Source organism: Rosa chinensis, chromosome 6 (assembly GCF_002994745.2).
Source record: "Rosa chinensis cultivar Old Blush chromosome 6, RchiOBHm-V2, whole genome shotgun sequence".
Lineage (NCBI taxonomy): Eukaryota > Viridiplantae > Streptophyta > Magnoliopsida > Rosales > Rosaceae > Rosa > Rosa chinensis.
The window spans coordinates 62,616,967-62,633,547 of NC_037093.1; the positions used below are offsets into that span (position 1 = coordinate 62,616,967).

A 16,581-nucleotide genomic window follows, 5' to 3' on the forward strand; every position below is an offset into this window, starting at 1 on the left:
ATAATAAAATATATATTCTAATCTATACTTAGAGAACAAAGATTCTAACGAACCGTAATACGGTTAAGATCTATAAAATGAATATAATGTCTTAACAAATTATTCGCATGAAGTTTAAGAAGTTCATGTCATCTCTTTATAAATTGAGTCTTGGGTAGCAAGTAAGAGTGGGGAAAATCATTTTTAAGTAGTTTGAACGTGATACTATAAATTAAAAATGAACATTTCCAAATATAAAATTTTTATATCTACTTATCACTTAAAACAACTCAATTAAAAATTTACGTTTTAAACATGCCCTATGTTAATATTTTTGGCTTCCCTCATTAAATGAATTTATTAACTTACCCCAAGAGGAAGCCATAAGTTGGAAGATGGCACCGTCACTAATCCATTGATCCCAAAATGCATGTATATTTGTACATTCTGGTACATCCCGTTTTATATAGAGTCGAGTTTACTTTGGATTTTATGATTATAAAGGGGGATTGGTCCACATCACTTATAATTTTATCTTTATGAGTATCAGACTTTAAAATGGCAATTGATATGTATATTTGGACAGACTTATACTACATACTTTGGACTTTTGGAGGATCCACTAAGAAAAAGGGCGTGTCACGTTTCCATATTAGGTGGCTCATGCCAAATACATGATCATGATTTAAGACCTATAATATCCACCCGTTATTTTTTTTTTTTTTTTTTTTTTGAATAAATGGCTGGTGCGGCTGTCCTCAAGCCTTTATTAATGAAACTGTCAATACAAGGGGGGGATAGTGAGCCTAAACCCTTGATTACAATAGGCACCTAGAGAACATCATGAAATAATATTATGAATCTATACTAAACAATTGTATTCAGTTACGCACCAACTAGCAAAGAGCGCTCTACAGGCGACTCTATTTGCTTTACAGTGGTGACCCAACAGAAATATAACTCGATCTGCAACTCGATTACAGCATAGCATAATTTCCATACTCACAGTTTTCCCATCATGTTGCCACTGGAAAATACATCCAGTGACACTAAGTTTCACCCTGCCACTAGGAGGCAGCGACCATTTGACCAAACAAGGAACTCGCCGCCTACCTAGAGCAGACATATTACTGCCATTAAGAGGCAGCGACCATTTGACTACAAGGAACTCGCTGCCTACCTAGAGCAGACATATTACTGCCACTAAGAGGTTGCGACCATTTGCCAATGCAAGGAACTTGCCACCAACTTAGAGCAGACCAGGCACACATAGTGCACATATCGGGACCAAGGCCACATACTCCTACCAGTACGCGATATGGACTTATTGAAAATAAAAAGCAATACAAGAAAACAGAAAAGTAACACTAGACCAGGGCCAAAGACCAGCTAGCCTAGGCCCAGGCCCAACTACCAACGAGCCCAAATCCAAATGGCCGTGATACCAGCATCCTGTCTGCAAATCCGACACCGTCCCACCACCGGCTGCCTCACCTTCGTCCTTGGTCGTGCACTGAGTGAACGCATGCCATCTCTCCCTCCTGCCATCATTCTCCAAATGCCAGCAAGGAATATAAATTTAAAAAGAAAAAATTCTATAAAAATGTAAACTTACTTAAATGAAACTATTGTTAATACCTAAAAGGGAAACAATTCAAACAAATAATTACAGACTAAATATCATAACTTAGAGCTGTAATGAAATCAACTACAAAATTAGCCTTTTGATAAAGAGAAATTCTTACATGGAGAAAACGTACAATGTGGCGGTGGGGCAGCCCAATCAAAACTTAGAAAATTTTAAGTGTGTTTTGAATTTATCCTTACTTATTAAAATAATATATCCAAAGCACCTCCTTACATGCAAGGTTTCAAATTTCGGTTTCGATTTCGATTTCGATATTTCAAATTTAAGGAAATTTCGGAGAAAGTTTCGATTTCGGTGGAAATTTCGGTTAAAAATAAAGAAATCAAATTAATTGCATTTATAAAATGATATTTTTGAATGAAACTTTTACATAGACTAAACTAACTTATAATAAACCTATTTACAATGTAACATCTCTAAAATTATACATTTATAATAGAATTATGATATTTTATATGGATGAGTAATTAACTAGTACTGTAGTAGGTTGCTAAACTAGTATTTTTATCTATGTGTATTGATAATGTGTTGTATATTGATAATGTAAATATGATTTACTTTTTTTAATAATTAGAAAATTACAAGGGAGTGGGGCGGGGCACATAAAACCAAAACCCCGTGAATGAAAATGAACAGTACAACAAAAGGAATATAAAAGCTACTATGATGTGGTTCAATGTAGCTGGTTGAACTGCTTTCATTTAGTATCATATAATACTGCTCCCAAGTACATGAATTTTGGAGTGTATGAAGCATACAATATTTGAGACGAAGCAAAAAGGAAATCATGTTATGGTTGGAGCATTCAACTTTGTAGCAGATAAAAACAAAAAGGTTTTTTGTTGTATTCAACTTGATTGCAAAAAAAAAAAAATCAAAATCAAAATTTCATATTTTCTCTATAAAATTATGAAGTAAAAATTCATTATAGGTGACATAAAAATTTAACAGAAATTTTAGAGAAATTTCGGTGTGAATTTTTAAATATATATTGTGTGTGTAGATATTTTGGAAATTAAGAATTTCATGGAAATGTACGGAAAATTTCGGGAAACTTCTGACGGAAATGATATAGCATATGAATTTCGTTTCGGTACTTCAAAATTACGGACAGTTTCAGAGAAATTTAAAATCTTGCTTACATGTTCACTGATTAGGCAACACTACCAGCTACGTAATACGTTTACCCTACGTAAGAATCTCTCATCAATAAATATGTTACAGTCTCCATGACCCGCATTAGTTGAGATGTTATGATGATATCTTTTAACAAAATCTTTACTTCTTTATCCACTCTTCTATTATTATTTGGTGCATGGCATGGCATCATATGCATGGGCAAAATCGTCATACCAATTTATACAAAAGCTTTAGTGGAACCCGACCTAACACAATAGATTTCATGGCCCCGCAAAATTAGAATATCCAAGCCGTTGAAATTGTGAGACATGGACCCACCACTATTCGGTGGGATTGGTTCGATCACCGTTGGGGCGATGCGACGTCGTTATATGATCGAACGGTTTGACACAGAACTCGAGTAACAGTTATTGGACGGAATAGCACTGTGTTCAACGGCGTTGGAACTTAAACTCACCCTATTCTCGGCTTATCATATCCCAAACACCTCTTGATCTTTGACGCGTGTCATACATGCATTGGACCCATCTGTGAGACCCAGCTCAAATTTTCATTTCCTTTTGTTTTCTTTTTTTTGCTGTGACACATTATGTCAATCTTTGATAAAAAATAGTGGTATCATCTAAGAGCAAGTTCATCAGTAGGTCATCAGGTCACTTACTATTCACTACTTTTTATGTGTATTTTCACTCTCTGAGTCACGGGCACAGTGTATTTCGTGCCCTGGGTCGCTCTGTGTCACCCTGGTGATCTGCAAGCTGACCTGGTGACCCAGATCTTATTGGAAACTGTGTCCGTGACTCAGAGAGTGAAAATAAACATGAAAAAGCAGTGAATAGTAGATGACTTAGTGATCCAACATGTGAACTTGCTCTAATGTCTAATCCACTTCTTGATCTTCAATATGTATCGCCCTCTCTTTGGTCTCAATTCATCCGATGCGTTTATTATTCAATATATCTAGATTATTTTAACCTGATGATCGATGAATACTGATAAATATAACTATGTAAGATTAAAGTTTCAAAATAGTTAAAAAGATAGCGCAAAACATGGAGATGATTGTATGCACCGACAGTGCAAGTGCACTGTAGGTTATTTTAATATCTAAAAAAATAACAGCCACTTATCTAATCCACTCCTTGCAAGTATCCATTCACTGACGGTGCATGAAATACACTCCCCGCAAAGCATAGTAAAGTTCACTATCCCACATGACCATGCTTGCAATTATTTGACCGAGAATTAGCTATTGGATTATTGGAGTAGTAGTTTAGTGGTAAATACTCTAACAAATTAATAATAGAATACTTCTTGTCATATGATTACTTCGACATGCCACTGCAGTAAATTTTTAAGCCTCAAATCAATTAAAAAAGAAGAAGTGGTGTTAAGGTAATTACCACAGCATACCAAGTTGATAAAGCATCATAGATGATTAAGGTTTTGGTCGAATGAGGGTGTGAACTTTAGAAAAGAAGCAAATGATTAAGGTTGTTATTGACATTATAACCTATCATTATGACCCAAAACAAGAGAATTAATTAGAGCATTTAACCATAGTAAAATTAATAAAGAGAGTACGCCCAAATAATACATGATGTGGTTGGGTTGGGTGGGCCGGTTGTGGGGGTCCGCACCCGTGAATTGGAGTGTGATAATTGAGAGCGAAGGAACCCAAAAACGAGCGTGGAATGAAGGGGACATAGAAGCAGTATTGTGTGTAGGGATGCAAGGAGACATTTGGCTCTGAAATATTATGATGAAATATTTTGTCTTATAGTCTTGTCTATACCCTATTTTCATTTTATTTTTTTGGGGATACTTTATGGGTTTGTGGGCCGAGATTCTAGGCAGCTTTAAGGGCTTTTCAGATTGAAAAAAGAAGAGAAAAAAGGGCCTTTATTTTGCATTTGGTCCTCATTCTACTCATTGATCTAACCCACTATGGTTGGATCCATGCCGGTTTGTTCTGTTTTGATTAACGAACTCAAGACCTCAAACTTATGTAGGGATAATATATGTCACTCGATCAAATAGTTTTAAATTAAAATATTTATCATAACTAAATCAAATATCAATCTTCTTAACCAAGGGTATATCCATTTACATCTAATTAACTGTCAATGTGGCACAGAGAATCTATATGGACTACTCTGGCATTCTTTTCTCTGGTATGGAAATCATTTCCTTGAAGATAAGTGCATGCCATGGGGACAAATTTTAATTTTGTAACAATTTAAGTTTTAATATTGGGCTTGAAGAGTCATTTAAAAGTGTAAACCCAATTTTCTTTTCTTATGCGGGCTCAAAATTACTACCTCAGAGCCCATGTACATAATTAGCCAAAAGTAGCCCATGTATGATTCAAACAGAAGACCCACCCAACAAATTCACACAAAAAGACCATGCTTCTCTGTACAGAGCTTATTGCTGAAACGTTTGGTGTTTGCTTCGTAAACCCTAGCTACGGTTGACTTAAGCGCCAAGTACAAGAGTTGAAGGTTTCAGCTGCTAACTGGGTACTGGTATTCAGATCCTCTGGAGTCTGAACTCTAAAAGAAAATGCCTATACTGCTTCTTCTTGATTTGCTTTCTGAAAATTGAAGCATTTTGGTCTCTAGGTTTACTTTCCTGTATGGTCATGATGTTTGACACTATGAAATTGAACACTGTTAGGAAGGTTAAGTCTACAAATTGATGCTGTTGTTGCTGTTCAATTGGATATTTGACCCAGTCATCATTAGTTGCTGGTAAAAAATTCAACATCTTAGATGAGAAAGCAGGCCAGGAATGCATTTCTGGAATTCAATCCTCATTCCACTGTGAGACTAAAAACAAAGTCATTAGGTACCTTTCCTTGTCCTTCAAGTTAAGCAATACATAATAATCTTAATACTTTTAGTGATTAAGTGCAAATTAGTTGGTATATACAATTGTCAAGCATAAGCCTTTGTCAGCATCTTGTTATTGAATGCTGCAGGCATATGCATGTGGTGCACTGTACTTACTATTTGACTGGTCTTTAATGGTGGCCGTTTGTGATATGCTGTTACGAAACGTTTATTGTAGCTTGAGAAGTATTGCGAAACATTAGGAACTCTGAGCTGGAGTTAAATGGTAACGTATCATCAAAATCTGAACTGAAAAAGCAGAAAGAAGTGATGGGATGGTAATAATTAAAGAGGGGAGTCGTCTCAGCTTAGATCAACACCTCAGTGGCTTAGCCTTAGAGTAGGTTTGAATTTTTTAGGACAGACTGCATCCTCTATCCTGGAACCAAGCTCACCCAAGCATTAATTCATTGAATAACTAATAAGCTACATCAAACCCTGGTGACAGAAGTTCTAGAGCACATCTGGGAATGGAAGGACTCTGCATGTGGATTTTTTTTCCTTATCAATCAACTAACAACTACTGGGAGATGTAAAATTTTGTGCATTAGTAATATGATAGAGGGTGGTTCTTTGATAGAGTCAGGAGGCTGCTGTCATAAGACAATAACATACAAAAGCTAAAACAAGTAAACAACACTAAGAATAAAGTTTTTAGGGGCAGTCAGTCCCTATAGTATGGTTTCTTTGAAAATTTTGCTCCTATTAAGTTATCCTATCTTCAAGTAATGAGGCTAAACATCAGACATTTTAGTATGGATGGGAATTAATGATACAAGATCCCAGATTATTTATATTAAGAACTGCTACCAAGAAATTGCTTAGGTTTGCTGAAATTTTGCCATATGACATGTTTTCTTTTGTTGTCTATATAAAATCGGTTCCTAATTCACAGGAAAAGAACAGTTCAATTTGGCACCGAGCTTCTTTTGTTGTTTTCTTATCATGTTCTTCAGGATCTATGAACCTTATTTGCTGCTACAGAAGTCATTTATGCCAAGAGGCAACAGCTAGGCAATCTTCATCTTAATGGCATTTTGAAATCCCCTTTTGAGAGTTACGTATATATGCTGCACACGCATCTCTGTTTTACACTGTTCTTTATCTCTATCTAAGGTCTTGCACATTAAATGCCTTCCTCTGTTTCTCTTTTGTTTTCATGTTTACATTAATGCATGGATTTGATTTCTTCTTCCCAAAGAGTGATAGGTTCAATTCACATAAGCACATTACCAGAAGGCAAGCCATGTTAGTACTCTTCTCTGGCTTTGTTCTGTATGATCTTTATCTAATATCTACCGTTTATTATGTCTTAAAAGTACATCTTTCGTTGGATTCTTTGTGGGGTTGTATCCCATTTGAATTCAATGAATTTGTAGTTGCTACAGCTAGATCAAACAGATGTCAAATACCTAGTCATTTGGACTTGAAATTTAGACCATTTTATTTTGCTTGTAAGCTGTAAGCATATTAGAAAATATGGAAGACACCTACAGTTGGGTTTCTCAATCATTTTCATGGGGATGTGGGTGTTTAAAAGTACATTCCATTTGCACCATGTACTTATGATTGGCATTGCATCTTCAAGTATGGGTAGCTAATAAAAAAAAGAAATACAAGACCACCATAGGTAGAATCATAATCGGATCACCATCATTGTCTGGTATGGGGCTTCTATCAAAACAGCCCACACTAGTTATAGGCGCTGTTGTTCATCCACAAAAACATTCTAGTAGGTTTAGGCCCTCTTACTCATCCAGTCAAAATTTTGGTAACTTTTTCTTATGATTTGCAAGTGATATATGAATATATATTCCAAACTAGCTTATGAGTACTAACATATATCGGTACTTTCCTATATTCCAACTAGTACTTCTCGCCATTCCCTACTTATAGGTTATTGATATAGCTGCACCTATGTTTAAAACCTACTTTTTATCAACAACAAAAATAAATAGATTATTAGATTTACAAGTATTGTATATGTGAAAGGGCAAAGGTGGTGGGAGAAGATGGGGTTTTCAGGTTGGTGAATGATTCTCAGCTCCATCCAACTCCCATGTGAGCCGTTGTTTTTTCTAAATGTAGAAGACAGAAAGGATCGTGACAAATTCTCCCACATATTCCGGCAATTGTAACATGCTCTTCCCTAATATGAAACTTTTATTTTCTTTCTCCTTTCTTCTTTCTTCATGAGGTTGGCCGCTAGTTAGTTAGTTAGTCCCTTCATGTATATATATTACACCATGTGTGCAGCTACATTCGGACATTAACTTAGAATCTTTGTGTTTGTTAACCTTTCATGATCTGACTTCTAATCTTCTTCCACGTTACAAATTGGGTTACAAAGATTTTGTTCAAGATTCAATTGGCAGATGTTGCGTATTTGTAGTTCATTTGAGGTACTCAACCTAGATAGATCAAGAACCCGAATCCATATTAATTTGATATTGGATATGATCTATTAGGTTGATTTGATCATAATTTTTTGATACTAATCAACTGTAGTAAGGCACTAACAACCAAATCTTATTGCTAAAGCTTGCTAATCATTTTCAATCATTTGTTGTATTTAGAAGTTAACTAGAAATGATTAAAGGTGGGTTTGAGTAATCGCTTGTGCCTAACACCTCACCCACCACATTTTGTTCCTCACTAATTAATCTGCGTCCTATAATGGGAACGAGGCCCTAATCTTGTCAAAGGGTCACTAGAAGCATGTCCTTAGTTTTCAATTTATGATGAGTCTATGACCATCTTAGCTCGTTATGTCAAAGACAGTTAGACCAAAGTTCTAAGACAGCTAGCAATCCTTGTTTTTTCAAAGCCTCTTGAATATTAGCGGGTATTCCATTTTCATATTTAGAAAAGTTTCTACCTCCTCGATCTACTAGTGTATATTATCAGAAATGTCATCTTCTATAGTAATCTGACACAGTAGCTAGGTAGGTAGGTTATCAGTTACTCAGTTAGTTACAAACTTATATTCTATATTATTTTTTGCTCGGGCTCCGGCGGATGCCCTACGGTGGTCTAGAGAATTGAAGTTTTCTACTCTCATCGATCATTTATTAGTTTTATGCATGTTGAACAAATCTAATGGTTTGGAGATAAAAATTAAGCATCAAACCTCTAGAGCATTATAAACTTTCCGGATTAGACTGCTTTTGTCAAAGTAAAGCTGCACATTGATCAATGAAACTATGAAAGTCGCATGAGGATCGAGCTTGGAGTTATAGGGATGGGTCAAGAGGGATTGATCTCTTGGGAAATAATGAATGAATGAGCATGATAAAATTAAAGAGGGGTTTTGTAGTTTTGTTTTGTTGGTTACAGTCTTGCAGATAAGCTGCATGGGCTGGCCACTATTACAAATTTACAATTTGCCTATTTCCATGTGCTTCTCAGGATCTGACGTTATGAGATAGATTCAGAATTCCTCATTCTTCTTCATTCGTGTAATACCCCCTTAAGAATCTATGGGCTGATTATAGTAGTTGTACTTACCTATCCATCAATCCATTGAAATTTAGAGGAAGATAGATTCTTCTTCACCGTCCAAAATGAATAATGATGATGGTGTGGTCTGAAAAGCTGAGAATTCATTTAAGCTCTTCTGTTCTGGCGCGCGTTTTGGCTTTTTAGAGCCTGAGCGTGCGTCTTCATATAATTACAACAGCTAGCTATTAGTTAAGCTTTTAGCTTTTGAATTGTTACGTAAGAGTAGGAATGGGTATCTCCTATTTTATAAATAAGTTTTTGCATTGCAGTACGTATTTATGCAGATAGTGCACTTCTATCTGTACTGTTCTCCTTTCGGTTACACGGAATTGATGAAATGGCTCATCCTCTGCGTCAGATATGCAGAAAAACTTTGACACTCAAATTGTGTCCTGCACACACCGCACTATATAAATTTCTTATTTATTCTTCTTTTGTCCTCATATTTACAATGTTGATTGTTATATGAGGGGCGGGTTCTGAAGGGGACGGGGACGTCCACAACTCAGAAAAAGTGCAGAGGTCCCTCCTCCTGCGTCGAGAATGCGGCAATGGCTGCGCTGCGGTTGCCGGACGAACCCTCTGGACCTTCCAGACCAGTTTGCAGTCGGGTGGACTCGCCGGCTACCACTTTCCAGTCGATCTTGATCGGACTACTATTTTGCAGTCGACCACGCTGCCTAGACCTCCGACCTCGATCTCTTGGCCTTCGTCTTCACTACAAATTGGTCTGGGATGCCCTTGGCCTCCGTCCGGCAAGAGGCGCGCCGTCGTCGAACCTTGATCGCGGAGCAATCCCGGACGTCCGCACTTTTTCTGGGTTGCGGACGTCCTCTTCAGAACGCCTTGCTATATATATATATATATATATTATAAGGGACTGTGAGAGATAAGTGAATCTGACGGCTGAAAATAAATGCACAGTTTTAAATTGTTATAATTTCTGTTTTTATATTTAATACATGTGGTTGAGATACATTCGTCCCTCACAGTCCCTTAAAGCTGTCATTTAAGTGAGCAAACCTGTATATATATAATTTTTTTTTTTTGGCGGTAAAACAATGTTCGTGGAGGCAAATAGGACTAGCTGTGAAAAGCAAAACGGAAAGAAACAGAGCGACCGAACCCATATCCCAAAACAAGACCTGATGCCACAAGACAAACAGTACTTGATATAAGTTTATGCAAGTGTATATGTAATGAAGTAGACGCCGCAAAACAAGTGGTGGCTCAAGACATACCCTAACGTGGTAGATATATGCACTCATATGGCCACTTGTATGGTAACTCCAAAGACCCGATCATCTAATAAGCTCTAAAATCAAGTCAGTCTGGCCAAGGGTCCATTAATGTACCAAATATCTGGATCGACGCATACGGCAGGCACGATATGCATATCCATGTTACTAGTTAGTAGTACTAGTAGTGTCAAAAATATATATATATGCAACTCAATCACGCGAGTCTTCGAAAACAAAACATTGACTCTCAGAAGAAGATTGATGATCAAGCACCGGCTTACATTTCAACACGCGTATCTGCTTAGTTCTACAGTGGCGCATAGTACAACTGTACATTTAATGTACCGTAGCTCAAGTCATCCTCAACCCCAGCTTCCAGTTGCAGATATACCACATTTTTTCTATGATAAATATGTCCTTTTTTTTCTAGGTCACTTGAGTGTGGAACCAATGTTTGATGTTGACTTGCTTCCCTTATATTCTGAATTTCTGTTTTCATAATTTATATAAATAGATGATCGATGAAGGAAGAGAAAATTTACGTCCAAGAATTCTCCGAATCAGATGAGCTGGTGTTTTCAAATATAGAGAATACCGAGTGTGTGAACTCCTTAGTAGTTGTGATTGTGTTTGTATTCGTAATTATTCCAATCAGTGAGATGATATTCTTAATTATATAACGAGCTCGCTGCAAACTAGCATTCTAGCAATGACTGTTATGACAATGACAAGTGCGCAAACATACGAAAACCAAATCAAAACTCTGATAAAAATTGTAAAGGAGCAATGCACTGACAAGGACGGTAATTAAGCCTGTCGTTAATCCAAGTTAATCGGTGACAATTATATTCATAGTTACTGTGTCTGGTTCTCATGCAAACTCTGAACCATCTAAGAATTTGCTCGTACCTGGTTTCCAGTACGAGCCACAGTTTGTTTCACATCGTGTATTAATCTCAATTACCCTGATTATCGGATGTCCCCAATATGACAGGCTTAATCTTTGATTAAGAATTTAGTTAACGACAAAGTTAACCACAAAGAATTAGATTAAGCAAACCCGTCACCGTTCTGGTACGTGGCAGCCTATGAAAACTGTACTCTGCTGTACGCAAAAAAAATAAGAACTTTACCGCGCAACACCGAAAGTGGGTGGTGCCCTCCTCCAATATAAATCCAAAGCACGTTAGAGTATAAATCTAAATAGGATTAGACTTAAGTAAGTCCATCAGCGTATTAAAGGGAGTGTTAAGAATAAAGAATTAATTTCAAGTACGTACGTCACTGGACTAGATTAGGGCATTTGGCTTGTGCCAGCTACAAGATAATATTACTCTAAGTGCTTTGTCGCCGTTGATGAGACTTAATTGCCTTTCTTCGTGGATTAAAAACGATAAGACATTCTCCAAAGCAAACATTACCAATTTACTTAAATCTGCAGCTAGCTAGCAACAAAACTTGTGTTTAACAAAAGTTTTTTTTGTTAATTTTAAACAAAGTTACAAACAACAGTCAGCACACGTCCTCAATCCACCATCTAAAACAGAAAAGCGACTCAGAGCTTTGTTGCTATGTCCGAGTGCTTTTTGTTGTTCATTAACCTTTTTCTTAACTTATAACCAGATGTCATTAAGACCACTCCCACTGCCCATTGGTTGGTTCATATTTAACATTATCACCCTTAACAATCATATGGACGTAACTAGTATAATGCTTTTGCATAAATATTTTACAAGGACGAATTGTACTCCACGGAACGAATTGTACTCCACGGAGTACAACCAATTCAGAGTGTAGGCGAAGGTCTGAAAAATTTGATAATGCAGATATTCTGGCTTTTTAATTATATTGTAATGTAATTCTAAAAATTGTTGAAGATAATTTCGTATGAATAATACCATATAAACATTCACTTTTTCGTATAACTTCTTGATTTGGTATATATCGCCGTGTGCACAGTTTACATGCATAACTAGTGAGGAAACAAAAACAAATTTCTACTGACATTGAAATGCTATAAAGTTAAATTTAATCGTGCTTATTAGTTTAAATTAGAACTACGTTCACTGATTTTAAAGAACATACGACAGTCTGTATGGAAGTGAACGACGTAGCCCTCCCGGATTTTGTGAGTCCGTGAAGGAGTTCTGTACAACTCCGAACCTGGACCCCCTTATTTTAAAGTTTCCGACCTCTTATTACAGAGCTACCACATAACCTATAAAGCCCCGTTGGACTCTTTGGAGCAGTAGGTCCTACGGCTCCTACCCAATACCTTTCTCTTCTCTTATTGGCTGATTGACCCAATTGTCATGCCTCCCAAGACCCGTGGCGGTGCCACATCAGCCCTAACAATGACGTGTGATAACGGTATTCCTAGAGAACTGTGCACTTGGATATGGACTTCAGTATCCCGAACCAGACTCCCTGAATGATAGAGATGAAGCAATGACACCAGAAATTCTGAAAAATTGGAATGAAAAGTGCATTAGAAAATAACCTCGCATGCGACGACTAATTTCCGAAGCTGCCCTTTAGATAACTCATGCATATATTCTTAGAAATCTTTCTGAAAGTTTTGTCTCAAATAAAAACAAAGAGGGAGGGGAAATGAAAAGGAGGATGCAAACAAACTTGGGAAAATTTTAAAATTGTAGCAAACATAATTGATGGTCTCGGGGATATATTATAGGTCTATGACTATGTTGCCAAGATTTGATGGTTAAAAAAAAACGAAAAAGAAAAAACATTGTGTCTTGTGTCTTGAAATATGAATTAGTGCCATGATATTCCTTAAAATCCTAACAAGTACTAACCATGCAGATTAATGTGACGTTCGGGGGGATGCACCCTACCTCCCATAACATGCACGTGGACCCATTGGATCTTATGCACTGCCTCACATTGACCATATTTCTTTTTCTTTTAGTGCATACTGCATAGTTCTAAATTTGTATATATAGAGACTTTAGGTTTCTTAATTAAACTATATATTAAGGCCAAGATAATGGAAAATGATTGATGTTAATGGTCGCTTAAGTGCCAGATGTCGCAGTTCGATCCCTGCGATTAGAGAAAGTAAACTGGAATTTGATAGGGTGGGATGCTCCAAAAGAGTGATTAGGAGGGGACATTTTGGCTCTTTGTTTTGGGGTTTTTGTTTTTTAGGTAAAGAAACGAAAGCTGGGGCATCCTTGCACATGGGGGCTTGGTCAGATTTGGAGAATACAAAATCGTTGCCTTTGGAATTGCTTAGCTTAGGTGATTATAGTATTAGAACGTAGATTTAAAAATTTGTCAAGCCAAAAAAGGAAGAAGCATCTTCCGTAGGTAATAGGTTCAACAACTTACAGAGAAGAGTTGTTTTGTTTCTTGCTCAAGTCTCTCTGCAACTTTATGCATGTGGATGCGGCGGGTTCGGAGTTTCGGGCATCTTAAATTTGCAAGGGCTGTTAAACGTTTCTATATTGTTTTTCATTTTGTTCATTTCTCCTGCGACACCGGCGGCTTCGAGTTTGTTTTGGGTTTTGATCATTACTCGGATCACTCAGATTGTTTAGGACTTGTACTCTGGTGCATCGACCTGTACTTTGCTTCTTGTTTAAAACTGGATAACTTGTAACCTCGTAAATGTAAACACGAAGCTTGACCTCTAATCCCTGGAAATTAAAAATCAGTTTGCAAGTTATCCAATGTACTGACAAAAATCTTTCCACTCACTCAAAACAGTAAGTTAATGACAATAACGTTACAATTTTACCAAATAAATGTCAATAAAAATTTAGCAACTATTTCGATTGATCAAATATTGATTATGCTCGTATTTTTAGCTCTCCCCGCGTAAAAATAAAGTCCGTATTCAATTTCATCACCTCTCTTTAGTAAGTAATCCACGTTTCCTTTGATTCAGATTTTTGTGTAGTTTTTTTTTTTTTTTTGAGGGAAAGATAGAAAATACATTCAATCAATCGAAAGCAGACATTTGGGGGGGGAGGGGGGACATAGACCGAAACCCCAAGAAACTGCGGTTACAAATACCATCAAGCCAATGAGCCCAAACTCTAACCACAATACACCTCCTACCAAGGCTACTTTGAACCGATAATCCTGAATGTCCCAGTAGTACCTCGTAGTCGACAGCCAAATGACAGCGTCCTCTTCAACACCGTGTCTAAAAAGTACCAGACCACATGTAAAGGATCGCTTGTCAGCAGATTGACCACTACAGTAAACCAAATTTGATCATCCTTGGGAATGACACCATTGACATGGCATAACACAGACCTAATCTTAGCTCCAAAGAGTAGGAACACAACCCTAACTCAAGTGAGTAGGGACTTTATTAACCCTAACCAAAACCCTAACTGAAGAAACAAAATCGTAACATAAACAAAAAGGAAAACATTGCAACCCACAATCCGCCGCCAAGCTACAGTCATCGGACCAATAACAGCCGCCGTCGCTAGATTGGTGTTGGCATTGTTGCTCCACCCTGCTGCAGATCTGAACTGTGGAGGGCCCAAAAGTCAAAAAATTTAACAGAGAAAAATAAGAGATTATTATTGAAAAATATCTACTTGGGTAACTATAACTAATGCTAAAATCAAATGAACCACAAATTCATTTGAAATTTCGAACTCTATGGCAATATCTTGTGTGTTTCAATTCAAGGATCAAATGACACCATAGCAATCTTGGTGGTGGTTAATCCAAATTGTATTTTCTCATCCAATATTTTAAGATTTTTATTTTTATTTTTGTTTGGTGAATTTGAACATTATTATGGTACAACGTACAATATCTATCACCCTGACAGCAACATAAATCTACTTGCAATCACCAAAATCACTGCCTTAAAAAATGCTGCGAAAACAGCAGACAGTGACCATGTAATTATCTCGAGAAACCAAGGCCATTTCCCAAATCTCGTTTCTATAAGACCCGCCACCCTCCCAAAAGCTCAGACCCTCAAAATTTCCACCAACTCATCTACAGCAAACCAAAACAAACCTCTCACCGAAACGCACAGCACACCGTCGTTTCACACCAAAAAAAAATGTCAACCGGAGCCACAAAATGCAGCAAGATCCGCCACATTGTGAAGCTCCGCCAGTTGCTGCGGCGGTGGCGCTGCAAGGCCCGCATGTCGTCAGCTAGCCGCACACCGTCGGATGTCCCAGCGGGACACGTGGCGATCTGCGTCGGCCCCTACTGCACCAGATACGTCATGCCCGCGTCGTACCTTAACCACCCCGTGTTCAAGAAGCTCCTCGTACAAGCCGAGGAGGAGTACGGCTTCACTAACCAAGGCCCGCTGGCGATCCCATGCGACGAGTCACTCTTTGAAGAGGTGGTCCGGTACATTTCCGGATCGGAGTCCGGCGGGTCGGCCCGGTACTGCCACGTGGACGTGAGGAGTAACTTCGATTTCTTGGCCGATTCCCGACCGTTGCTTCGTGGCTTTTCCGAGAAAACAATCTGGTAAAAAAGAACCAGCTGCTTTCGTAGTTGGTCTGTTCTTTGGTTTCTGAAACAAATAAAGATTGTACAAACGCTGCATCGTCTCTGACCCGGGTGGTGACTCAGTCCGAGTTAACCCAGTTAGGTTGGGTTATGGGGAGGTTTTTGCTTGCTGCAAAATTTTTTATTTTTATTTTTTATTCGAAATATTGGGGAATTTGGGGTAGTGAGTTACTGAGCGAGTGACCGAGTTCAAACTCCGAAGAATGCTATGGAGATGGCAAAAAAGGGTGGGGATTTATATACACCGAGTCGTCCCGGGTTCGAATCGGAATTGAGGCCAGGCAGGGTTTGTGATTTTTGATCGAAGACGAAGATCAAAGCTATTATGACTCTATGAGAAACAGAGTCGATGATTAGGGGGCTCTTTTCTTTTAAACTATTGTAAATTCTGTGATTTATTGATTGATTAATGAAAAAATTGTAGAGGGTTCCAGCATGATCGTAATCCATTATGGATATTATACCTTGTTTGACAACTAATGCCTACAACATTTTCGTGCGACTTTAAATTGTTATATGCATTTGAAGTTTTCAATCATGGCAGCGGTTGTGGAAGTTATAATGGCACCAGCCCACGTGAATGCAGCTGCAGAGCATGAGCTCCTCTAGCTAGCTGCTCTGTTTCACCTGATTTGGTTTTGTCTTTTTAACCTAG

At 37.7% G+C, this 16,581-nt stretch overlaps 1 protein-coding gene across 1 annotated transcript; it reads left to right on the plus strand.

The window, feature by feature from the left end:
• Positions 1-15,373: 15,373 nt before the first annotated feature.
• LOC112173422 (indole-3-acetic acid-induced protein ARG7) lies at positions 15,374-16,362 on the plus strand. Its single transcript, XM_024311041.2, has one exon. It carries the CDS (start codon positions 15,460-15,462, stop codon positions 15,886-15,888), a length of 429 nt encoding a protein of 142 aa, XP_024166809.1. The 5' UTR covers positions 15,374-15,459; the 3' UTR covers positions 15,889-16,362.
• Positions 16,363-16,581: the final 219 nt, after the last annotated feature.